The 27,652-nt window shown below is 38.0% G+C and overlaps 1 protein-coding gene across 4 annotated transcripts in view; it reads right to left on the bottom strand.

Moving 5' to 3' along the window:
* Positions 1-27,652, bottom strand: part of LOC117302251 (pleckstrin homology domain-containing family G member 5-like) — a 47,832-nt gene that overhangs the window by 2,982 nt on the left and 17,198 nt on the right. For 3 of the 4 annotated variants that reach the window (XM_033786102.1, XM_033786100.1, XM_033786101.1), the window contains exons 6-16: positions 17,877-17,965; positions 17,357-17,493; positions 13,426-13,511; positions 11,335-11,412; positions 7,038-7,157; positions 4,736-4,870; positions 3,664-3,801; positions 2,793-2,843; positions 1,812-1,961; positions 1,186-1,446; positions 669-812 (exon numbers count right to left, since the gene is read on the bottom strand). In XM_033786102.1, coding sequence (XP_033641993.1) covers positions 669-812; positions 1,186-1,446; positions 1,812-1,961; positions 2,793-2,843; positions 3,664-3,801; positions 4,736-4,870; positions 7,038-7,157; positions 11,335-11,412; positions 13,426-13,511; positions 17,357-17,493; positions 17,877-17,965 — 1,389 coding nt within the window. The remainder of the gene's footprint in view (positions 1-668; positions 813-1,185; positions 1,447-1,811; positions 1,962-2,792; positions 2,844-3,663; positions 3,802-4,735; positions 4,871-7,037; positions 7,158-11,334; positions 11,413-13,425; positions 13,512-17,356; positions 17,494-17,876; positions 17,966-27,652) is intronic. The other variant, XM_033786103.1, reaches the window with a different exon arrangement.

Raw genomic sequence — 27,652 nt, 5'->3', positions numbered from 1 at the left:
CTGCAACAGTCGTTCTACTTCTAGGGCGTAGAGTCACTACCGACTGTTTCAGAAGTCAAACTTAATTCCGCATTTGTTTCGGCCGACTCTGGAGTGCTTGGGGCGTTTTTCACCTCTAGGCTCAGGCTAGCTCGCCATTGGTGCTCTATCACCAAAAGGAAGCCAGAGCCTGAGCTGTAGTTAAGGTTGGAAAAAAGCTCTTGCTATCTTCCATAGGAAATTTAACACACTAATTATCGTCGAGCTACTGGGAGATTTATGGGGAACACGTTAAAGGGAAGGTAAACGATTGGCAAACACTCTTGAAATAAATGGCAATCGAAACGTTTGGTTAGAAGCCTACAGCAGCTTTCGGATAGTATAGAGCATTTTGAGAAACGTTTCACTTCGAAATAATGTGGTTATGTAAAAAATATCAGTTGTTACGTCACTAACGTTTCTCAGATTGTATAACCTATTAGAGATCATTCTTCATGGACATAATTGCTCCGGATTGTTTGCAATATCAAAAAAAACAAAAAAACAAAACTTTTTGAAATGAAAAGTTCATTGAAAAGTTCACACAGTACATGTAGTTATATTACATACATCTACATTTTTATAGCAATAAAAACGCTGGTTCAAAAAACTAAAGGTCTACTTTACATTTCAAAAAGACTGCAACATACCTTTGCCAACTCGTCACAACCACTTGGGACACTGACCGCCTCGTAGGCGTCAAGACGACTGATCGTCAACTCCATCTTTTGCCTCTCTTCTTCTTGTCTCAGCTCGTGGTTAACTCGAAGAACAAACTCCTTTACTTCAGAGATCTGAAGATGAGGAACATGGTGTATTAGGTTCGTTAATGGCAAGACCTCTCTCATAAAAACATTGGTTTCGTGTCTACGATTATGAATTGCACAAATCAAGAAGTTGTGATTCAGTCACTAGACGACAATACTAGTCACTGTGAAATCAGCGATTTATAGCTTGGTAGGATTCTAACCCGAAACCTCCTTCAGGCCCGTATGCTTCGTTTTTGAAAGGGCAAGGGCACCAAGGCATTTTCTCTTTGGCAAAGGGCACCCTATGAGGAAATTGTAAATTTCTACTGGAGCTTTTCAAGGGCACCAAGGCAATGGCAAGGGGCAACGGAGGCAATCGCCTTTGTTGCCTCCGTGAAGTGTCAGGCCTGCTCCTTACCCTGGATTTGACTACAGCTTTGACCTCCTCATCCACAGTCTTCTTCTCCACGGCGTGAAGTAGAAGAGGGTACTTTGTGATTCGCTGCATTGGATACACCAGAAGATCTCGCAGCTTCAGCCTCTTGCTCTCTGGGTGTCTCTGCGCCCAATCGATGAAGTGTTTGAGCATTTCATTCTCTTTCTCTCTCTCCCGTAGGTACACTAAACAGTCGGCTTCGTCGGTGCAGAACTTGATGTATGGCGCAAAGAGATCTGGGAACTGAGGTAAGAGTAAAACTCTGTTATAAATTTCCTTTATGGACACTATTGGTAACTGTCAAAGACCAGTCTTCGCACTTGGTGTATCTCGACATATGCATAAAATAACAAACCTGTGAAAATCTGATTGTGAGGTCTTGAAATCACATTCCTATTCCTTATGTGACGTATGCTTTTCAGGGAAGAACTGAACACAACGATTGTTAGTATACTTGTACGGTTTGACACTGCGAATTCACTAAATAACAACGAACCCCTTCAAAGGCGACAGCCAAGTCTGTAGCTGACATATTCACTAATAACAACGTACCCCTTCAAAGGCGACAGCCAAGTCTGTAGCTGACATATTCACTAATAACAACGTACCCCTTCAAAGGCGACGGCCAAGTCTGTAGCTGACAGTATTCTCTTTTCGTGACGAGCATTGGAGATGACTTTAGACAGTCTATCCTTCCAGAATCTAGTGTGGAGCGTCTCAATGGCACTGATGTTACTGAAGATCTTTTCTGTCTCAACCTTCAACAAATAATAATAGTATTAATAATAATAACAAATTCTTACATAGTGCGGTTATCACAATAAACAGTATCAATGCGCTTTACATTAGTCCCCTGGTCATTTGGTCAATAACATGCCTTTAATATTTCTCAGCTCCCTATAGGGAGTACACAGCCCCGAGCTGCCGTGGCGCTCCGAAGGCTTTGTCATTCACAATATCAACCTCTACCATCGCAGGTACCCATTTATACCCCTGGGCGAAGTCTTATGTAGCACACTATTTCTACCAACAAGGTGCTCAAGGCGCTGAGTTATATACAAACTTTCAGAAAGATTATTGCAGTGATGAATTCTGAGACCCAACCTTTACCTGGCACTGTCAACCTTATAACGGTTTTATTAGGAACTCTGTGGCGTACCCTTCTCTTTTCGATAAAGTGCACTGGGTTCTTTTACATGCGTTACACAACACATGGGACCAACGGCTTTACATCCCATCCAATGGACGAAGCAATGGTTAAGTGTCTTGCTTAAGGACACAAGTGTCAGGACTGGGGGATTCGAACCCACACTCTGGCTGATCAGAAACACCAGAGTTTGAATTTTGGTGCTCTTAACTGCTCGGCCACGACACTTTCACAACCAGAAATGTTCACACATGCCAATAGAACTGTTCATACTTGAGTGCTTAAAGAAGGTCTTTGATCAGGGATAAAGAAAATTCCTTTTAATTGTGTGCACCTATGTGTATTAAGCACAGAACGCTTTGCACTTTCCCCCGAATTTTGTGAAAAATTCCAATCAAATATTCAAAATTTTACCAAATTGCAAGTATTTATTAAATCTTACCTCGTTCAGCATTAAGGATGCTTGAAGATTGATCAACGTGCATAAATAAAACTAAAAGGAAGGAAAAACAAAGAAAATTATGCTGAAATTTTAAAACATAACATAATTACAAATTGTGCACAAACTTGTAGCAGCAATGTCAGTTTTCTGGAAAAAACTGAAAACACCGAAATAATCACTTATTTTTTTTTCTTCTGTTTTGTTATAGACTTTATCTCTTAAAGGAACGTTACAGAATTGGTAAGAAACAAAAATCGTGATGATCACAGATTTACATAAAACTTACATGGTCTAATGATGATAGTAGAAAACATCACTTGAAATATTTCTGTCTGAAATGTCTTATTTGATGAGAAATAAATTCTCTAATTTCGCGTTTGGAGTTTATCGCTCAGTGAGCGTTTTATTCATTTTTTGTTTGGGCATCGATGCAATGCAAAGTTGGTAATCGGTTTTTCACTACTCTCCCGTAATCTACATGGCCGATTGTTCTCAAACTTCTACAGGTTTGTCAGTTTATGTATTGGATTACATAAAGTGCTTACACTGCCAGCAACTGTTTTGTTAGCAAAAACCAATTCTGTAATGATCCTTTAAAGATTGCAACAGTGAGTTTGGGTTTAGACTTTAGACTTGGGCGTTCGGGTTGGTGTGGTGGTATCTTTCCTCCCCCTTCCAATTCTGGAACCCCCGGTTCAAATCCCGCAGAGGGCACAGTGTGGAATGGGTTTTCAGTCTCCACCGCATTGCTTGAATTTTCCCTGGAATAATTCTCTGTAATGGTTTTCCTCCCACATTGGCTTCACAACCAGAACAAATGAAATAAAATGGAAGCGAGTCTGTCCTGGAAGAACAGAAATGGCAAACTTACATCTACAATGATTCGGACGTTCTTGATGTAACCCACTTCTGTCTTGACGATTTCCCAGATAGCTTCTTGCTGATCCATCTCTTTCTTGGTCAAGTCTATAATGTCGTCAGGATTGGCGTAGCTCCTCCACGACTCCTCCTTGAGTTAAAAAATTAAATAGTTCACAAAATTATAGAGAGTACTAAGACGCAATTTAAGAATTTTGGTAAATTTTGGCAAGGGGGGAACAGGTCTCTTTGCATGCCTTTCCTCTGTGGACCAGGTTTGAATCCCACCTTCCATGTGATAGACCCCTCGCATGTGCCGTCATACGCACAAACAGTGCCCTCACTGGGGTCAAACAGCATCCTCACTTGAGTCAAAAAGCGCCCTGAATGGGGTCAACGGAGGCAAATGATTGGACTAGAGCTGTTCTTTGTGTGTGAAAACGTTAGCGTCAGTGTAGCGTTTGCATTATGCAAGGGGTCTACTGGCTTTACAGTCCCTACCCGATTGTTCGGTTCCCTTCCACATCTAAAACTGATAATTTCTTATTCCTTGCTCCTACACAGGTATGTTGCTTCAGACCTGAGATTACAGAGCAAGACATCTTCGAGGGGCCCTTGGTTTTAATACCAGAAAGATATATTAGTAATCATAACTTGACCAAATTTTTGACATACATGTAACACCTTACAACTTGCGATTGGCACACAACTTACGATCAATTTTGAGCTCTTGAAAAGCAAATCGTCCTTGTTTTGGAAATGGTTTTGTTTTGAAAAGCTGGACTGGCTTATTGACCTTCTGAGAAGTGATTTCATCCCCCTACCACAACCACCAACCCACTTCTGGGCCCAATTTCATAGAGCTGCTAAGCATGAAAATTTGCTTAGCATGAAATTTCTTCCCTGTGATAAAAACAGAATTACCATTCAAGTTTCCATTTGTTGCATACTGTTTGTTACTGGTAATCAGCTGTTGATTACTTATCCTGAAAGTCACGTGGAAATTTGGTTGGTTATCTTGTTTTTATCAAGGCAAACAGCAGCTCTTTGAAATTGGGCCTTGCTGCTTTGAAAGTTCAACTTACGATTTGGAACACCTCGTCATCGTTTTCTCTTTTGTTGCTGCTGAAGGTTAGAAGAGCAGGAAAGTCGGGCAGCCCGCTGATCATAAAATCATCCAGTTTTTCTTTTAGGGCGAGTAACTTTGGGTCGACCTTCTCCTAAAGAGGAAATCAAACCAATTAAAAGTTTTGTAAATCTCCGAGAGGGTTCACTATTGGTAGCCACATACTGGGATACCGCTTCAGAAACCCTTGCCTGCTGGAACTTACAATGTACGTCTACCTCCTAGAGTTATATATAAGAACTAGAGGGCGCACGAGTGATGCTTCGTGCACAAACGCCACGGGACCGCAAGATGACAAGCGCGTCATTCTGCACGCGCGTAGAATATGAAATACACATTTGAGTTTTTTTTGTATTGAACGCTCACGCGATGCTGTTTGTTCAACTTACAAAATGGCCGCACAAACACACGCTGTGAGATAGCTGTTTTGTCAACAAAATAACCCACTGCACCCAAATCAACTGTAAATGTGCCCTTTAATTTCTAGTACAACTTTTCCCTAAAGAAGTCCCCTTTACCAGACAGAAACTGATGTTCCCCTTCAAAAGTTTTAAAGCCTATTGATATTTCATTAATGAGGTATAACGTATTAAGATTTTAACAATACACAAGTGAAAAGACAACATCACAAAATCATGACACTTTAGGGTTAAGGCTGGAAGAGTTACTTTGTTTTAGTTTGTGACTATTTAATTTTGTCGATCTCACCATTGTCGAGTAAGCTCTTGATCTCATTGCCGATCGCTGGAACTCCGCAATGGGTGTAGTGGTCTTAATTTAGATGCGAATAGAGTTGGAACTGGCTGTGTGATCCCTTAGTTTGTTGACATGTCATATGAGTAGCAAGTTCAAACTTAAACTGCTGACATCATTGGGATCCCAATTTTGCTTACTGGTGCCACCAAGTTTGTTGTTGTCTCACTTCAAGCATGGAGGTAGAAGTGAGTAGCAAGTAGGAACTTGCAGTCACCGTCAGTATTGGGATCTCACTGGCATAAACCTTTCCACTGTGCGGCTGACTTAATTGATACTGTATATGTATCTCACTTCAGATGAGTAGCCAGTTAGATCTCAAAATCACCAAGTCACTTTTGACCTCACTTGGTGAGTCGGAACTCTCACAATCATGAAACTTTATCTTGAGCACACAATTCCTCACTGGCAGGCAAATCTCATCTCTGCTGAGCCACTGACTTTGTTATGTATCATCAATTCCACAGAATCCTCCACTTCAGATGCACTCCACTCTACCTCCATGCAGTCTCCCGACGACTGCTAGACCAAACTTCCCAAAACACTGAGAATAAAGCAGCCACGCCTCTCTTCAGAAGCCCCAGCTGAGCCTTTTGGTGTTCCCGTGGCCAAACCACACGGTCATTGGGTGGAACTGGAACCTCAATACTGCAAGGTGAGTTAGAAAAGGCTCGGAAACCTATCAGAATGTTGAGACCACTCCAGTCACTTAAGATCACACTATTGCTGGGTGGAGCTGTGATCCGACCAGCGATGAAGTGATTGTGATCAATAGTCCATGTCTGGACTAACCCCACACTGGACATCAGTGGACTGGTAATCTTTTGTACACACTCACTGAGCAACTGTATCAGAAATTGATTCCTTCATTCACCATCAATAGATTAACATTCCTTTTTAGATCCTATGCAAGTCTTTGTGGACCAAATAGGGGCATTCCCTGCTCTTTGACCTACTAGGAAGTCTTTTGAATACAGGAGATTATCCATGCATTAAAGCCCCTTAAAAATGCTCACAGTGAATTAATGTCTTTGTTCACTTGCAGTGAATAAATAGTGTCGTCATAGATAGGTTGATAAATAATAGATAACAAACTCAATTCTCCCTTCCTGGTAAAATTAAAGCGTGCCTTGATTCAGTAGATACGTTTGGTAGATACGTGCGCTATATAAGACTTCGAAATTATTATTATTATTACATGGTGTTACCGCAAGCCTTTCTTTACAGGGCCCAATTTCATAGAGCTGCTCAAGAAAAAATATTTGCTTAAGCAAAAAAATCCTTGCTTAGTAAAACCAGATTACAGCCCAAGACTCCACTCAATTGTTATGCTAAGTAAACAACAGCTGAATACCAGTCAAAACCACCGATATGGAATGAAATTTCGGCCAGTAACTTGTGTAAAATAAGCAAGCTATTTTCGTGCTTAAGCAAAATTTTGGCTTAAGCAGCTCTGTGAAATTGGCCCCTGGTTATTCTTATCAAGTTTCTGATTGATTTAATCTTACCTTTACTTGAACTTGCGGAATGACGGGGACTGATTTGCGACGATTTTTACCAATAGTTGACTTCCCGTCGTTTAGACCGAGGTGTTTGGTTAGATCCTTCTTCTGTGGCTGTACTGATTGCTGAAATTGAGCAAATAATTCATGTCCGATTAAAGTTTACTGTTTCCCCATCCTTAGAAAAGGTACGGTGAATTTGCTGATTTCAAGCTCTGCTGGGAAGAGGTTAAACTATGCATCTCTGCAAAATAAGTAGGAGTTAAATTTCCACAGAATGTGGGTTTTATTTCCTTGGATTTGGCTGTGAAAATGACTTGTCACTGAACCTAGCTCATGAAAACCGGCCGTTCTGTCAGAGCAGAAAATAAACAGAATGTTTTGTTTGTTCTTAAATAGCTTAGTTATTGATAAAATAAGCTGACTGCTTACATGGCTAGATAGCTCAGTTGGTAGAGCGCTCCCATGTTAATTCCATAGTAGTTGGTTCAAATCCTGCTTTAGTCAATTTTTGTTTGTTCAACCTCAACTTAACAACTTTTAAAACAAATACATGTTTCACTGGTTTACTAAACAGCTGAAAGATTGCTTAAAATTAACATAAAATGTTGTGATATGTTGATGCCAAAGCCTATGTGAGTTTCTCTGCTATACATATTATATGGACAAAGTCCGTTGAAGTTGTTTGCATTTATACTTTCAGTTATTTTGGTTGGTAACCATTTTTACAACAGCCCAAATTCCCTTCTTGTTCATATTGTTACCAGTGATATGCTTACAGAATAGATATCACTGGACAAATCTGGTGTCTTATCCACCTCTGATAATTTAGTGTTTCTTTTGTGCTCATCAATGTTAACTGTAAATGAGTTTAGCAACATGCATTTGTAACAGGTGTGTAAGTATGCAAAGATGAAGACCTACGAGTTTGGATGGAACAAAACCTGAGTGAAAGTTCTGGTCTTTGGAAATTGAGCCGTCTTGCAGCAAGTATCTTTAAAAATGATCAAACAATAATACTGTTCATATCTAATGCACCATGTTTGTCAAAAATTACATTCCTGGCATGGATTTATCAAATCAGAAGGAGATTTTTTAAGAATGACTTTTTGAGACGAAGCAGGCATTGAGGTTCGACCTTAACTTTTTTTTGAGTAACTGGCCACCAGGACCACTCAACTTGTCATGTCATTAGTCAACAAACTTTTTCACTGGTCAGTCTTTCAAACGAAATAGGGGATCTGCTTTTCTTCTAGACTGAACTAACTGTCCGGACCACTAGGAGTGAATTCGGACTGGACCTCAAGTGTTTTATCTGGCATTTGGCCAGCGGACCACTGTTAAGAGAGAATGCTGCAAGACTACATCTATCCCACGAAACAAGAACTAATGTGTATTTTTTATATATTTTTTGTTTATGCATGTCACCAGACACACAAGGCCTGAAGGCCACTTCAAGGTGTGGGCTACAATTATTTGTTCCAGGGGGCCGTTGCCACCTACTCCTGGGTCTGAAACAGGGTTACCCCTTTCACAGTCCATACGGATGTAGGCTTGATATTAATTGAGTTGTTGATTTCTGCTGCTTTGTTGCCATGGTTGTAGGTTACCATGGAATCCGAAAGGCACATCTAAACTGGGTTGAGGTTCATTCCAACCAATGAAATTTACGGCACTTAAAGGAGTAGAACTGCTAAAAATGGTATTCTTGAAACAAGAAAAACATCTTATTTTGAGAATATATTTTCTTGTGTCACTCCCGAGAAACTTTTTCTAGGGAGTGACAGAAGAAATATTTTTTTTTCAAAATGAGATGTTTGTCTTATTTCAAGAATACCATTTTTAGCAGTGTAGAACTGCATGAGCTTTATGATAAGGAACTTTCCACCTGCTAATAAGAGGTAATGTTGTTAAGCCCTTTTCACACTAGTCTTTTCCTCGGGAAACATGAACCTGTGTCTGTTATTCTAAGAGACTTACACTGGCTACCTATTCACTCTCGCATTTCATTCAAAATATTGTTGTTAGCATATGAATGTTTTTATGATTTTGCGCCTCCTTATTTGACAGAGCTGTTAACATTGTACACACCTTCTAGAAATCTTCGTTCTAACAAGAAAAAGTTGTTTGTTATTCCACCAGTGATAACCAAATCATATGGTGAACGCAGCTTCATTCACACTGCCTCAACCTTATGGAACAATCTCCCGGAACACATAAAAAACATTGATTCCATTATTAGGTTTAAGATTGCTTTAAAGACGCACTTATTTATCATTTAATTCATCCATTTTATTTGTTACCCAGTACGTTTTGTCTTTGTATTCTGTTGTGTTTTTCTCAGAAGCGCTTAGGGACATGTTTGATTTCTATGTGTTATGCGCTATATAAGAATGGTTAATTATTATTTATTATTACTCTTTTCCTCGGGTTGCTTTTACCCCCGGTCGGCCATCGGTCTGCCCCGGCAAATGGGCATTACATGTACCAATATCCACCCGTAGCCTAGAGTAGGGGTAATGGTAAAACCCTGTGCTACTTCTCCCGTTCCCTTTTTGACGCAATGAAATTCGCTTCGCACAAAGCATTCGCAGGAAGTGTGAACCAGGCTTAAACGTGTAACTTTACTGTAACTTTACTGTATTCCACAGGGATAAGTGTGAGAAGGGCTGAAGAAACATAAATGGCGATGCCAGCATACCCAAGTCACAATGGTTTGTAAATAGCATTGAGTATATAAACACAAAATAGGCAGTCGATGTGTTAAGATCACATTGGATGTCATTAATCAGCAATGAGAAGATTGTTCAAACTCAATCGTTGTGATGAAAAAATAACAAGATGCAAGTACAAATTAAAATATCATTAAAGTTATTTTCATCAAAATAATGGAAACAAAATAAAAGAGATGTTGGGTGGGGGATAAAAAGATATATACGAGTTGTGAATACACATTCATGTTCATAACTATTCAAGTTGTCATGCACCTACAGTTTCAAAGCAAAGGAAACTAGTCTCTTCGCGTGGCTATTGTGGGGAAAATTATAGGAATGAAAGCTTGAAGTCTTGGGTACAGTGTGTACTCAAGAACAAAAGATGTCCAATCAATGTACTTGAAGAGTCTTGAGACAAAAACAAACATATTCACACGGTATTTGCTCAATTTTAACATATATAAATTGTTCTCGACTCCAAAGAAAAAATTTCTTATTTAACGGTCTCAAAGTGAAAACGTCCAGAGCAAACATCAACTCTCAAAACATTTTCCAATAAGAACGGTTCAAAAAAGTGTCTTTTTTAACTAGATACAAACAAGGAAACATGTGCTCTTGCTTGGGTTGGGGCAATATGTTCTGCAAACAAGAAATGGTGCCCCCAATGAGAACGAAGAATCTTAATTTCCATGGAATTAATTCTAAAAATGATCAATGTTGAGCAAAAGCAATTACAGCTTTCTATGCAAAAGCTGCTAGAAAGATTCCCTGTCTAACCTTACATATTCAGGCGTTAGGTTTTTGCAATTTTAAAGGGTGTATGTACTTTTCGTAGGACAAAAAACACAATGTACACAGATTTACACTAAACTTACACAGTTTGAAGATAATGATAGTAGAAAGTTTCCCTGAAAGTATTACGTGCTGAGCTGCTGAAGTTTTCAGGTAATGAGTAAAACAATGTCACGAAAATAATTTTGGTCTCATGAGACCAAAATTATTTTAAGCATTTACAAACGTATTTTTATGACATTGTTTTACTCATTTCTCAAAAACTATAGCACCTCAGTAAGTAATATTTGAAGGGAAGCTTTCCACTATCATTATCTTCAAACCCTGTAAGTTTAATGTAAATCTATGGACATTTTGAAAAAGTACCCAAATCCTTTAATTGGTGAAAAAAAAAAAAAACAAGCAAACGAACAACTTAACCAAACAGAATACAAAACAAACATACAAGGAATACAGCAATATTGAGATGGCACAGGAAAGCATTCAAAATAAACAGGACAACAAAAACAGCACTAGAAACAAACACAAATAAATACTTTCTAAAGGACTATAAATTAAACGAAACAAGTTACTTTGTAAATACAAAACAATTTGATATGAGCAATGTTTTATACTGTTTGTGAATAATTTAGTCATGCCATGCATTAATCTTATCAAACTCGCTTCTTTGGCTATGGCTGCGGCTTGCCTGACGGCCATTTTGAAGTCACAAGCAACAAGCCTCAGCCTCAGCCAGGAAAGCGACATTGAAAAGACTTGTAGTGCGATGAGTAATTTTACTAAAGGGTGAGCCGTACTCGTGGTGTCGCTGCCTGATGAAGTTCATTGCTCTCTACGCCAAAGAATTTTGTCATGTCCTTCCTCATTGGTACTGTCTAAATGGTTGAAAAAATATACATACAACAAACATTCACAATGGATGAATAGAAGAAAGAAAGGGAATATTAGGCCGTGTCCGATTTGGTGGCTACGGCTAGATCACCGCATCCTCAAGGTGTTGGATGTCCTTAGCAACAGTCATAGCCGTAACAATCTTAAAACACTTGGAAACTTATCCACAATGCCCTTAGACAGAGAAAAGTTGGATGTCTATAGGATTTGAGGCATTGCATGGTGTTGGATGTCCTTAGCAACAGTCATAGCCATAACAATCTTGTTAAAACACTTGGAAACTTATCCACAATGCCCTTAGACAGAGAAAAGTGCAAAGCAGCTGGGAGGGGAGTGGCTGTGGATGAGGGAAGAATTGGGGGGAGAACTTGGGTTGATTTCACAAAGAGCCAGACCTAGTACAACTCGAAGATATCAAAAACGAGTAACTCGTCCTAATTCTAGTTTTAAAAGACTAGTCTAATAACTCTTTGTGAAATCCACCCCTGGCCTGATACTTTGTTCTTGTATAAAGGGCAAAAGGGGAATTTCCTTCATTTTAAGGAGACCCTGGATGAGTTTTAATATCTCCAGGAACATTCCAAGGGGGCATGCAAAGGGATGGCCAGAGGGTATGGAGGTAATTACAGCGGTTGCTCCCACAAGTACCAGGCATGAAGGACCGATAAAAATGTACAATGTAACAAACAACACATTTAACAACTTCAGTGCATACTGGGTAAGTGCTAAACTCTTTAATTTTTTGTTTCCTAAACACTGATGTATGTTAGCACTGTTAACTCAGTACTTTCCCCGAGTCCTGTGAAAAAATATCACAGGCATACTACAGTCTTATGGGTAAAAAAAAAAAAAAAATTAATATTCATTTTCCCGATGCAAATTTGACATCTTTTTAAAACTCTTCTTCTTCTTCTCATCGTGTCCACACACGTTTTAGATTTCAAGATTCAGCCAGAACTGAGCACAGTCTTTGCCATTTTCATTAAAGTGACTTTGACTAATGATACAAATTATATTAATTTTGTTTGTTTACCCTTACACCAATGTGTGTAAGCACTGTATATTTCTAATTCCTTGATTTCTGTGAACAAATCACTTGCATATTACTGAGCTGGGATTCGAACCCACAACCTTTGCAATTCTACAGCACTCCTTACCAACTAGATACAAATTGTGTCGAGTAAGTTTTGGTTTTGCTCTTAACACAAATGTGTGATGAGCATTGTATACCTGATGACCCCCCCCCCCCCCAAGACCTATGAGATTGAATTATCCACAGGCAACCAGGGCACACAAATTTGCACACAAATTTGTTTAGCATGAAATTTCTTCCTGGATAAAAACAGGGTTACCAACCACATTTCCACGTGATTTTCAGGATAAGCAAACAACAGCTGAATACCAATAAACAAGCAATATATGCAACAAATGGGAATTTGGTTGGTAATCCTGTTTTTTTTTATCAAGGAAGACATTTCATGCTAAGCAAATTGTTTCCAACATATGACCTCACCATGTTCAAAAGCAGATGTCACATGCGAACAGCATTGGTAATTGCCAAGGACCAGTACTACAGCCTTGGGCATCAGGTTTTATTATTCATGAGATTTGGTGAAGAATCGTTTTTGTCGGAAGAGAGGATTTGTTATATATCACAATTTTGTGATGACCACTTCAAATTAATGAGTGTAGAATTAGAGATAGATGCAAGGTTGGCTCCCAGGTGATGGTGGGGGGGGGGGGGGGGGGGGTTAAGGGATAAGTTAACCAAACACCTGCTCATTCTATGGCACTTTGGATCAGCATTTACATACTAACGTGTTGGCATTTCCGTGTTCAAGCTTGACCAAGGTGCTTGGGTTTTTTTGTATGCAATTCAAAAATCTATCGTTATTGGTGATTCAAATATAACAAGATTTGATCAACGACATCAAATTGATGGGTGTCTCAGAAAACACTGATTACCATGGCAACAGGCAATATTGTGATGAACTTACCCCTGGATCCTCTATAAAATCCGGGTCCTCCATGCTCCTTCTTGAGAAGCTTGGGCTGTTTGTGTGTGAGTTCTTGCCAGATTTAGCTACAGTTCATGAGAGGAAGAAAGAAAAAAAAGATTCACAATTTGTAGAATACAGAAAGTATGTGCCAGCTGAACCAGGTGTTGCACTAGATTGTTTCCATTTAAATGTGATATGAGAAACTATGTATAAGGTGCCTTCAGACCATTGAACTTCATGTCTGAACATTGAAGAAAAAAATAATAAATGACAACATTTTTTCCTTGTATGTGATATAATAATGAGAAACTATGGATAAGGCGCCTTCAGACCATTGAACTTCATGGTCTGAACATTCAAGAAAAAATGACTAAATGAAAAACAAAAAATCCTTTTATGTGAAATAATAGTAAAAAACTATGGATAAGGCGCCTTCAGACCATTGAACTTCATGGTCTGAACATTCAAGGCAGAAATGACTAAACACTATGTGTCTTTTCTTTCTCCTTTTTCCAACAAATTTCCTCCTTTGCAGTCCCTGCCTCCTTCACTAATTAATCACTTTTTCTCCCTCCTCCCACCTTGATTTTAGACTTTGCGTATCCAACCTCTTGTGGTCAAACCAGCCCCTTTATTACAAGATGTCTTCGTTATAATAAAACAGCTCCTTCCCTCCAACCCCCCTTTGTCTCCTTCTTCATTGTACATCCCTTCGATTTTTTCTGTGTGCTTTCTAGTCATGTATTTCCACCTGACTGCTTCTCTTACAATTATTAAAGGCAGTGGACACTATTGGTAATAGTCAAAGACTAGCCTTCATAGTTAGTGTATCTCAGCATATGCATAAAATAGCTAACCTGTGAAAAGTTGAGCCAATCAGTCATCAAAGTTGCGAGATAACAATGAATGAAGAAAACACCCTTGTCACGCGAAGTTGTGTGCGTTTAGATGGTTGATTTCGAGACCTCAAGTTCTAAATATGAGGTCTCGAAATCAAATTCGTGGAAAATAACTTCTTTCTCAAAAACTATGGCACTTCAGAGGGAGCCGTTTCTCACAATGTTTTGTACCATCAACCTCTCCCCATTACTCGTCACCAAGAAAGGTTTTATGCTAATAATTATTTTGAGTAATTACCAATAGTGTCCACTGCCTTTAACATGGGCCCAATTTCATAAAGCTGTGAACCAGACAAAAAAAAATGCTTATCACAACTCTTTGCTAAGCAAAAATTGAGTGGGGCACCAGTCACAACAATGTAAACTTAATGTAATTTGGGCTGGAAACCTGTTTCTGTTAATTTGTTATGCAATACTTGTCTGCGCTTAGGATTAATGATGTGCTGACAGGCTTTATGAAATTTGAGCTCTGAGGCAAATTTCAATAACTTGCTTATTTTACACATGTTACTGGCAAAATTTTCATGCCATATACATTGCTTGTGACTGTTATTTAGCTGTTGTTTACTTAGCATAACAATTGAGTGAAGTCTTGGCCGATAATCTGATTTTACTTAGCAAGGATTTGTTTGCTTAAGCAAAATTTTGTGTTTAAGCAGCTCTATGAAAATGGGACCTGGTTTTTGTGTCTTGTGTTTTCACTTAGCCTCAAAAAAAGACCCTGGCCAGCTTGAAGCCTCAAGCTGTTAAAATAAACAGTTTGCAACAGCTAAATCTATTTTCTCATAATGATACACTTTTTTTATGTAGGTCTTTATTACACCTAACAGGCACCTAAAAGGCAGTGGACACTATTGGTAATTACTCAAAATAATTATTAGCATTAAACCTCACTTGGTAAAGAGTAATGGGTCGAGGTTGACTGTATTAAACATTGTGAGAAACGGCTGCCTCTGAAGTGGAGTATTTTTCGAGAATTAATTTTCCACGAATTTGATTTCGAGACCTGAAGTTTAGAACTTGAGGTCTCGAAATCAACCATCTAAATGCACACAACTTCGTGTGACTAGGGTGTTTTCTTCTTTCATTATTATCTCGCAACTTTGATGACCCATTGAGCTCAAATTTTCACAGGTTAGTTATTTTATGCATATGTTGAGATACACTAACTGTGAAGGCTAGTCTTTGACACCTACCAATAGTGTCCATGCCTTTAAAATGCTAATTATTTTGACTGGTATGCTGGGGCAATGTGTTTAAGAAAACTATTTTTAATTTTTACAAAATGTGTACTAATAAGAACACACAAACTGTACCAAATATCATCAAAACATACAAACTAAAAGTGAGTTTTACAATGAAGTGTAAAACTTGCATAGTTCATCCAGAATTGGCTACTATATGATGGTTTTTAAAATTCAGCGATGTATGCACAAATCATACTAAGGAGAAATGTCCACGTCCCGAAGGAATTTTCAATTTCGTAAGTGACTTTTTTTTTAATGCTCAATGTTTTTTATTCCCACGGATCCAGAACATGTAGACTGTAACTGTCATTGTTCACTTTCCGCTGATAGTAATTTTCCATCGTCTCATTTTTCACATCGAATAAGCATCATTACTCATCCCGGACGATGCCCTCCAGGCTACGTTTTTTTTTTTTTTTTTGCTCAATCCTCAAGTTGCCGAAGAATTAAGCCCAAATTACCACTAATCAATACTCCATGTCGTCATCTCTTGAACGTGCGCAACCGTTGTCATGGAAACTAAATTCTCCTCGATCAAAGGGGCCATGATTGATCACGATATCACTGCCCTTGGTAACTGATCGAGGGACGCTGCGAGGTACCAGCGCAGATGGTTTCTACTCTCATCAGGAGGTTTTACTGGCAAAAGGGTTGAATCAGTACGTTTTTTTTTCAATATTAACATGAAAAGTTTGAGTCGGTCTTCTAGGCAATTAAACAGAAGCCAGCCTTAAGGAATGTCTTCAGTTGGCACCACTTTTTTTTTATTCTAACTAATTGTACATTTCTCTTAACTGTCTGGCAAGTCTGCAGGTTTTCTGTCTCAGGGTTCCTCTAAAAAATCCAACAGTTAGCTCATCTTCCAGGAGGTCTCAAGAATTCACCCATTGTCGATTATGAAATTGCACATTTTCTCACTAAATTAATAATTAAATCTGAGAACTGAAGCCTTTCTTAGGCATCTGAAAGCACACATATTTGTGCTACAAGGATATGTTTTCTTTGATTATTTTATTGCATCTTCACTGACTAATTGAGAAAATTTTTCACAGATTTGTTACTTTTTGCATACTTGGGATACACCAAGTGAGAATACTGGTCTTTGACATTTACCACAGGTGTCCCGTGCCTTTGAGAAAAAGATGTAAATATAGTCCTAACCTTGAAGGACCTTCTGCTACAGCCTTCTCTCTGACGTCACATTTATACAGCAGCGCGGCCGGTCTGCCATCCTAGAGTACCATCCGCATGTAGGATACGTATGCGCATACCATCCAGCGTTTCCTAGCACAGGATTGGTGCAGTTAATGCGTGTGCGAGACGTGCGCTGTGCGCGTGGGAGTGCTCCAGCATGGAGAGCGGTTAAAATAGTGACGTCAGTTAGGTCTGTTTAAATGCAGGTTGCGATTCTACTAAAAGCGCACCGACTTAATTAAAAAATAAACTGGGAAAGTATTACAAGCTCATTAAATGGATTTTGAGGGAATTTTCTGGGTGGTTCAGAAAGTTCATGTACATGAAATGCTCGAATATTGTGTACATCCACTTGGTATTGACAGCACATATGAAAATTCTGTCTTCAATTTATTTTGGACATTCCTTACTTATTTAGAAACTGACTGGGTAAATTAAAAATGTTTTGGGGTTGAGCGGGATTTAAACCAACGACCTCTGGTTTAACTTGCCGTCGCTCTACCAACAGAGCTATCTAGCCCTGTTATTAATTATCTTTATTACAAGGGATTAGTTTGACGGGGTTTACAAGTGAGGGCAGGTTCTAACCTCTGACATAAAGATGTCTTCCACTGAGAGGAAAGGTCGGTAACTCAAATGGCGTCGGAGTGGATGAAGACTCGATGAACACATCAACGGTTCGTAGATCGATCTGAGTCTCAGCTAAAATCGGCCTGATCGCCTCTCTGAAAACAAACCAAAATATCCATCGATACAAAAATTGTTTGAAAAGGGACTGGATGGCCTCGGTCTATCTTCATGGCGCTGTCTGCTCACTGTGAAGTTGTACGCTTGTATGAATAGAGATATTACCTCAATGTCATTATAGTACCCTGAATAATTTTTGTTTTTAATCTGTAGGTCTGAGTAAACAACAGTGCTAATCATATTACGGGTGAATGACATTGAGATGTGAAATCATAATTGGACACGTTTGGCTGTACAGAAAAACTTGGTATCAGTTTGGGTGTTGAGTTACTGAATTGTGTTGGACCGAGGACTGCTACAGCATAGTGTTAGTGAGGAGGGCACATGCACAAAATGCGTAGTTTCTTGACTCTTTTCTTACCTTAGTGAAAGGTTCCTAGCAGCCACTATCTGTCGAGTTTGACTGTAAACACGAAGTTCAAAGGTTAGGGTGAAGAATTCTTTGGGGACCTGAAAGAAAAGAAGACAAACATTTAAATTTTCAAGTTCATTCTTTTGCTTTTTTATTTATTTTAATTTTGTTATTTAAATTCAGTAGAAACTTTCAGTTTAGTTGTAATATCCGCCATCTTCAAAACCTATCAACAACTCAGTTTATGTTTAGCTAATTTATTTTTTTAACCAAACTCAGGAAAATGACCGATGCACAAACACATTTCTGACCATGATCACAAAAACCAGGCCTGTTCACTGAACTAACGAGTCTGTTAGGATTAGGTCAGCAAATCGATCATCATGGCATTAAACCGAACTTGCAAAAAAACCTATAAGAAATCACCGTAGCTTAGATTACATGTCTGGTTGGGGTTGTCAAAGTGCACCCAAGCACTCTCAGGATTTTTCATGGTCCTTCCAAGGGGATTCACCAAAGAACACTATTTCACACAAATTGTTTATAACCATCTTACATCACCAACGGAAAAACCCAAACCATCTCACTACAAAAAAATTAAATTTCTGGAGAATAATACTCAGCCCAAGAACCCAAAACACAAGTACTAAGGGTATCACCAAAGAACGGATGCCTTACACTATTTCACACAATTTGTTTATTACCAGCTTATATCGCCAACAGAGAATCCCACTCCATATCATCACTACAAAAATTGATATTTCTGGAGAATATACTCAGCCAAACAACCCCAAGTACTGTGGGTATTCACCAAAGCACATGCCTTAAACTATTTCACACAACTTTTTATTACCCAATCCCAAACCTTCTCACAAAAGAAAAATTGACATTTCTAGAGAATATACTCAGCCAGACAACCATCAGGTACAAGTACTAAACAAAATCAATACTCATCATAATTATAAATATGAGTATCACTAACATCCCTGTATGTTTTGATAAGTATCAAAAACAACAACAGTTTCTTGTGCGGAATTTCTGTGGAATTTCTGTGCGTTCGATTGTTGTCCCATTTTTAAATTAGAATGCAATTAGAATCCATTACTTCCACTCTGTTGACTCGACCATGGTGAGGTCAAATAAAATGCTGGTCAAATTTGCATAAATACATCTTTAATAAATTTAAAGGTAAAGTATAGCTTTGGTTTTTGGATGATTGTTTTTATCCCACATAAATGTACATATATGTACAAAACAACTAACCTGTGCAAAATTGTTTTTTTTAGAACGTGATAGCTTTTTTAAGATAATAGCAATAAAACTGGAGCATACTGTATAACCAAATTTTTTGTTCCACAAAATGGCGTACTGTGTTAATTCATGAAGCAAAGGGAAAACCACCAAATTTTCAGGTATATTTGTTTGGATTATTATAAATATTCTACTTTTAAAACATCTTTCCAACCATATAGCCAACACTTTTAGCTCAAAGCACCAAATCCAAAGGCAGCGTGTCCATTCAACCATTTTAAAAGCAATGTAACGTTATTGTTTTTTATCAGAAATTTACTATTTTATTTTTTCTAATGATCTCTTGTTCTAAAATGCGTTGTGCATTCTATAGACAACTACAATTGTGTTTGTCTTCTAAGCTCTCTCTTTACCAACCTGGGCCCAATTTCATAGAGCTGCTAAGCACAAAAATTTGCTTAGCATGAAATTTTTGCCTTCATAAAAACAGGATTTCCAACCACATTTCAGGATAAGCAAACAACAGCTGAATACCAGTAACAGGCAATATGCATCAAATGGAAATTTTGTTGGTAATCCTGTTTTTATCAAGGAAGAAATTTTCATGCTAAGCAAATTTTTGTGCTTAGCAACTCTATGAAATTTGGCCCAGATATTTCCATTTATGGTGCTAACACATTTCCTAAGTGACCAAAAACGAACTGTTTTGAAGGAAACGCTTTCCCAGAATCAGATGACCAATGAGGTTGTATGGTAAAGTCAACAATGAAGTTCACTGTTTTTTGTATCACGACCTTGATAGGATAGGATACAGGTACATGTGTTCATTTACACATTTTGCTTGAAAACACAGTTGAGAACTTTTGCCATTCATGAAGTTCAAGTTGACCAACTCGCCCGATCCAAGGCAACGTGTCACTTTAAGTGCATTGTACTCTTTGTTGTGAAAATACTACATTAATTGATCTTATCGTAAATAATGAGAAATACTTTGTCCATGGTTTTTAACTTGGACATAATTGAAAACAAAGACAGGTGTTTTCGTGACTTGAAGCATGTGTTTGACATAACCATTATAAACTCGGTCATCAAATTAATGTACATCATATGTACAAATGTAACCCTACTTTATTTATTGGTTTATCCAGGGACCTCATTGGCGATTCCATTGTTCTCCATGAACAAAACAAGAATTTCTTTTCAAAATTGTGCCCCCTCAAAACAAAAACAAAAGAACAACAACAAATACAGCTGAGTATCATTTCCTTTAGAGGGGAAAAAACTAAAAACGATCATGATCGATGGCCGACTCATGGTGAAAAGTGCTGTCTCATTAGAAGATAATAATGAAAGAAATAAAACACCCTTGTCACACGAAGTTGTGTGCGTTCAGATGCTTGATTTTGAGACCTCAAATTCTAAACTTGAGGTCTCGAAATCAAATTCAAAAAGGTTCTATGCTAATAATTATTTAGAGTAATTACCAATAGTGTCCACTGCCTTTAAGTATTGTTGAATTTAGGAACTGAAAAAAACATAGTAATTGTAGGCCTAATGAGAAAGAATGAATGAGAAAGAATTTTTTAAACAAAGTTAAATATTTAAACTGTTTTTATCAGAGCAAGCACTGAGAGAAGACTGATCTCATTTATCTTACATGTTTATTTTGATACTCGACGGACGTTTAGCGGTACCAGAAATTTACCGGTACCAAAGTCAACATTTGGCCACCATTTCTTTTTGGTATTAACAAAAAAGGTATGACACGATGAGGTATATTACACAAGAACAGCCAGAGTTATTTAGTCATAAGTTTACTAAACCGGCCAGGCTAAAATCTCGGGCCTGCAGTCCAGTGTTTTTGACCCCTGAAAAAACAAAAAACTCTCAAAATTCAATCACAAATAATCCTTTGTCAAGTTCATCAAATAAAAAAACCCTCTGCAAATAGTCTTTCTATATATTTCTAAGTATGATTTGAAACTACTCGAAAGAGATAACACATGGTGCTACCACAAACCTCACCTAACTTTTTCTTTCTATTATTCATAAAGGTGTCTTTGAAAATATGCTGATTGTGAATGGTTTACAAAATTATACAGACACAACAGTACGTTCGTCAACCTGGTAAATAAACAAATTCACTTTCGTCGCCCATTGTTTGGAGTTTGATGTTATTTTAGCGATGTCTACATTGGTTTTGTGCACAAAACTGAACCAAGGACATCCTTGTTCTGTTACAGTCACTATAGTCCTATAGGTGACTGTCAGTACATGCTAATTGGTGACACATGCAAACAAATAAACAAAAAGAAAGAAGTTTTGTTCCAAAACTTACATGTGACTTCGTAGTGTATTGCAGGTACCTTCCAGCGGTTCCAAAAGCACATGTTTAAATGGAAACGTGTTTAGGACGACAATTATTACTCCCAAAAAATTGAACAGGAAGTTTACAAACCAGGTTATTATAGTTCCACAGGAATTCTCAACTAATTGTTCATTATCCCTACGGGGCAAACAAGTTCATTGTTACTGGGGAATAATGGATGGGTGTATAACAATCTCTAGTGTATATCCCCCATGGGAAATGATCATTTAGGGCATCGATGTCCAAGTGCAGTGTATCAACTGTGTATTGTACACAGACGACGTGTAATGTACACTATTGTCTTATCCGGACTCCATATCCTGATCCGGCTTTGCATTTGTAATACATGTAAACCATGAAGTGCATGATACTTTCAGTTTCTTGCTTGTCGTATTTTTGTTTTAAAACTACTGTAGGCTACCGAGGTACAATTTCATTGTAAACTTTTTTATCACAACACGAGGTTGTGTTACATACACGTAACTATAACTTGTTTTTTCATCGGCCCCTGGGCCCAATTTCATAATAATAATAATAATAATAATAATAACCTTACTTATAAAGCGCTTTTTACAAAAGCGATACAAAGCGCTAAAGCTGCCTTTAAGCAGAACATATTGCTTAACAACTTGTTGCTAAGCAGAAATGAGTAGAACACAGTCACAAATAGTACACATGTAACATGGTAGTTTGGCAAGTAACCTTAGTCTGGTAAGCATATATTTGTTGTGCTTAGCTCCTTTTTGTGCACAAGCAGTTTTGCGCTGGTTGATTGCTGCTGTTCTGGGCCCAATTTCATAAAGCCTGTAAGCACCAAAAACTTGCTTAGCACAAAAGCAGGTTACCAGCCAGAATACCGTACATAACAGTTACCATTGCTGCTAATGGTACCCCAATCATTTCTTGCATATAGCCAATAAATGCACTGCTGCTTAACAGCTTTTTATGAAATTAAACCCTGGGGTGGATTTCACAAAGAGTTAGGACTAGTCTTATCTCGAGTTAGGACCAGTTACTCGTCCTAACTTATGGAATATCCATGCAATTTGTATATCTCCTAGGACTAGTCCTAATTGTGAAATCGACCCCTGGTCTGACGCTTCACTTTTATCCTTGGTAAAGGGGAATTCTATGAGGGAACTGTTCATTTTAAAGGGGCACTATAAGGCAATGACCATCAGGCCTGCGTTACATTCTCAAACTTTATACTTTGATCTCAGACTTTGGTAGGGCATTTTTTCCCAGGGCTAAAGAACGATTTAATGTAGCTTTACGCTGTGATCAGCGCATAACTTGAATGCTCACAATGTAAATAAGCGGCATTATAATTAGCGATCATCTTTATTATCCTAATTCTGCTTAAAAAAAAATCTTTTCTTCAATAACAAGTCAACTGTATATTTGATATCAGTGTGATGTAGAATTAGGTAGTCTTCCTTAGGGTCTACTCTTTTAAGACGTCAAAGCAATGCTTGTCTTTTCAGTTGAGTACAAACAAAATGACACTGATGAGCAGTTTTGGATGGCAATTCTCATAGTGAAAAAATCAATGACTTTGTAGACACTTGAAAAGGAGACATTGATTTCTTTAAGTAACAAAAGCTTGCAAAAAGGATGAGTATTATTAGCGAAAACAACGGGCCAATAAAATTATAACCAATTACTTATAGGGCCTTGCCACACAAGAACACTTTTACAGGCAACTTGGCGGTTGGCAGCAACCAACTGCAGTGCAATACAGGAGCACTTTGGTAGCACATCATGAGTCATTTTTCAAACAGTGTCATACCATAGAGCTACATGTACATGGTCATACCATCCCCAACAAGAAAATATGTGAACATAAGAATGCGAATGGATTCTCTTCTTGGAGATACTCGTTGCTACGTAAGTTAATTGTCTCATTTGACAAGACCCTTAGGCTATATACCAATAAGTCAAGACAAATTTCACAACTTTTTAATTGATCCATACCCTTTCTAAAATATGTACTTCACACTGACACGAGGAAGTAACAGAAACAGCTTTCCCTCTGCTGTCCCACCACTAAAAGCTCAACATTTTGTCTGATTCCGAGAACAATTTTTGGGTTGAAACCACTGGTCAAACTAACAAAGAGATCAGCCATCCGATGGAACAAAAAAAATCAATGTAGCGTACAGTACATGTGCACGTTCCACCTTCAGTACAAGTTAACCAACCAATAGATTAATAGCACACGAAACTCATATAAAATCCCTGCATCCCGAGCCTAAACACAACTGGTACTCAGTGAACAAACACACATCCAACTTACTGTCAACTACATCAGGAAATCACACCAGGCTGGATACAGAACGCTTAAATTCCTCAACATCACCGACTCACTAAACTCCAAACAAGCCAAGCCACTGCTTAATGTGCGCAGTGAAAATGCCAACAACACTCGTACTGCGGACCAAACCTGTCTCACAGCGCAGCTGTGTAGAGGGGCCACTATGCAGTGTGTCTTTTCATAACGCATTTATATGCACGATCAATACTCAGTCATACAGCCCTTCTCATAGATATAATTATTTACATTCAAGTTTCCAACTCAATGCCTACAGCCGTAATTTTTACGAACTCTATTTCAACAACGGTGCAAAAAGTAGTCAAGGCTTTCCTATTGTTGATGATAGCAGAAAGCTTTTCCTCATCATGTGACCATTAAAGGGCTAACATAACACGAGATCTGGGAAGCCTTAAAATGACTGCAATTGTTATCCTAATGTGTCCTCATGGGTACAAGGAAGCAACATAATTATACTCTTATATATTTTGCTTTGTTTTAGAAATCTTTAACAGTTGCCAAGAAACACATATTTGTACATTGTATATTATCCTTATTTGTTTAATTCCCACCTCTCAGATGACAGCCTAAAATAATCTGCTAATAGGGAGATTGAAGTAATTCAACATCAACAAGGTTTTTTTCTTAGAACTGACTGCATAGTTTGAAAACTTAATATCATTCTCGATGCTGAACTCTTCCTTTAACTCTTGGGGGTGATATCAGCCGCGATTTCTTCTTTAAGAAATACACCGGGACACAAAGCTGTGGTACTTATAGGCCTAGTACCTCCAAGAGCAAAGTCCCACCATTCCATTCTGAAATCCTTTTTCTTTTTTTTCCCAGAAAGATTTGTTCCATTGTTGGGTTAATATGGAAGGTCTCCATTTCACACAGCACTCTGGTTCATCTTGTAAAGGCACTCAACACTTTTGGTAAATACCCTAAATAATTGTTTAGCATAGAAAACTTACTATCAAGCAATGGAGAGCAGGGTCCAATTTCATAGCGCTGCTAAGCACACAAATTTGCTTATCAGGAAATTTCTTCCTTGATAAAAACAGGATTACCAACCATATTTCCATTTTTTGCATATTGCTTGTTTATCCTCAAACCCACGTGGAAATTTGGTTGGTAATTCTGTTTTTATCGAGGCCAAAATTTCATGCTAAGCAAATTTTTGTGCTTAGCAGCGCTATGAAATTGGCCCCTGTTGAAAGTATAAAACATTGTGAGGAACATCTCCGTCTGAAGTAACATCTGAGGTGAGGTAATTTCTCACTCGATGTAAAAGACTGAAGCCTTTTACATGTATAAGGCTGCTGAAAGCACACATAATCATTTGTGCAACAAGGTTTTTTCTTTCATTATTCTCTTGCAACTTCGATGACCATTTGAGCCCAAATTTTCACACATTTGTTATTTTATGCATATGTTGGGATACACCAAGTGAGAATACGGGTCTCTGATAATTACCAAAGGTGTCCTGTGCCTTTCCTAGTAGACTTAACCTGGCATCCGGCCTTGTGAAGGTAGGCAGATCTCATTAAAAAATTCCTTTTTAAATACGTACTTAAAAAGTAGCATAAAATTATTTCAAAATTGTTCATAGATGTAAAACTCGTAGTTATATACCTTTCCTTTAACAATCGGCCCCCTGTTATTTAAATGAGAATAAAAACACAATGCATTTCTGCCACACAAGATACAGAACTTCTATTGTACAGCCTTCAGTGACACATTACACATATAATACAACTTTGATATACCACCACAGGTAAAGAGGCTGAACGAAAACGTTTCAGACAAATTATTAACCAAGGCCCCTCTCTGACTTTATGAAGCCTTCCAAAAGTACAAAACCGCAGTGGAAAAGTGTTACCGGCTAACATGGCATGTAAATTCACATTCTTGTGCTTGGTGCCCCGTTTTTATTTTTAACTAAGCTACACATGCTTTAGAAAAAAGTAATGTGCTAAGCATGTTCTGATTGAGAACATTCTGGAATTGGACTGTCTGGCTTTTTTTATACTGACTGCCAAGTGAAGCGTGACACAAAAAAGGAGACATTTTCACAAACATTTCTATGGCGTGTCGTAACTTATAGCAGTCCAGTGCACCAAGCTCTTCTGTTCACAGGTGAAGGTTCGAATCTCAGTCATTACACTTGTGTACTTGAGCTAGACACTTAACATTTAATTGCTTCTCTTCACCCAGTACATTTAGATGGGTACTAACTAATGTGAGGGCAGTCAGTGATGGTTCAATTGCCTTTAGGCAATTTAATCGCCTTCAAGGCAGTGGATACTGTTGGTAATTACCTCAAAATAATTATTATCATGAAACCTTTTTTGATTACGGGTAATGGGGAGAGGTTGTTGGTATAAAACATTGTGAAAAACAGTTCCCTCTGAAGTGACGTAGTTTTCGAGAAAGAAGTAATTTTCCACGAATTTGATTTCGAAACCTCAGATTTAGAATTTGAGGTCTCGAAATCAAGCATCTGAAAGCACACAACTTTGTGTGACAAGGGTATTTTTTTCTTTCATTATTATCTCGCAACTTCGACGACCGATTGAGCTCAAATTTTCACAGGTTTGTTATTTTATGTGTATGTTGAGATACACCAAGTGAGAAGACTGGACTTTGACAATTACCAATAGTGTCCACTGTCTTTAATGGCCTGACGTTTCTACCCATGAGCAATAACTATTTGTTTGCATCTATACCAGAGGTACTTAACATTCCAGGGAAATTCACTACTACCCTTAAAAAAAGAATTCAGCTGCCTGGCCCACAAATGGAGCTTTTTATGAGATTGCATCACTTTCACTTTCAGGAGACAAGTCAGAGATGAAACTTTGAAATTAAAATAGTTTGTACCGATTTTCTTGTGGTTAGGTTCTTTGGTAATTATGTTGTTTCCCCCAAAAAAACTTACATAACCCAAAACAGGAACATCCCATTTTAAAACCCTTGTCAAAACACGGCCTTGGAATCCTACTTAGAGGAAATGAAGCTTTTTTTTTTTAAGGCAAAGCCAAAAACTTTTCCATTTATTTTGTATGGACTATATTGAGAAGAAACTTTTGTAAAGATGTAAATTAAAAAAAATCTATATATTGTAGTGATGTAAAGTATTATGTTGTAGACATTACGTGTTGACAAACAATAAAGTCACCCAAGCTTGTCAGAGTGGCTGGACTGTCAGAGCGGGCCAGCCACGAGGCAGTCTTGAGTCAGCTGCTAACCTTGTAAGATGTTCATCCTCTACACCTTTATTCAGCCGAGACTCAGGACCCAACCCATAGCGAATGGCTATACTACTATATAAATATTAAACTAAAAATAAATTTGGTATATGCCTGCGTGACCATACACATGTTGAAACACTATTCGGTGGTTCTAGGTCCCTTAAAGCCATTGGACCCTTTCGGTAAACAGTAAAGTATTGTCCAAGGCCCACTCTTGTTTCCGCGCGTTTCGCCGTGTCATGACATGTGTATAAAATAAATCCATAATTCTCGCTAACGAGAATTTATATTGTTTTACCGTTTTCTCAAAAAGTAAAGCATTTCATGGACTAATATTTCAAGAGAAGTCTTTCACCATTACCTTCTGTAAACCCTGTAAATTATTTGTAAATCTGTGAACTTTTTTTGTTTTTTCTTGCAAAGAGTACCCTTTATTGTGTTTTCCTGTCATAAGTTGTTGAATTGTTTGATAGAAAACTTCCACTTTTAAGTTAAAACTGACTATTTCATACTTAGTTTTGAACCTATTTAGAAAGATTTGTTGGAAGATAATGAACATGTTCAGAAACCAGTGTGCTCTATATGTAACCAAGTCATACTT

Source organism: Asterias rubens, chromosome 18, assembly GCF_902459465.1.
Source record: "Asterias rubens chromosome 18, eAstRub1.3, whole genome shotgun sequence".
Lineage (NCBI taxonomy): Eukaryota > Metazoa > Echinodermata > Asteroidea > Forcipulatida > Asteriidae > Asterias > Asterias rubens.
This window is presented reverse-complemented; position numbering and strand designations above follow the sequence as displayed.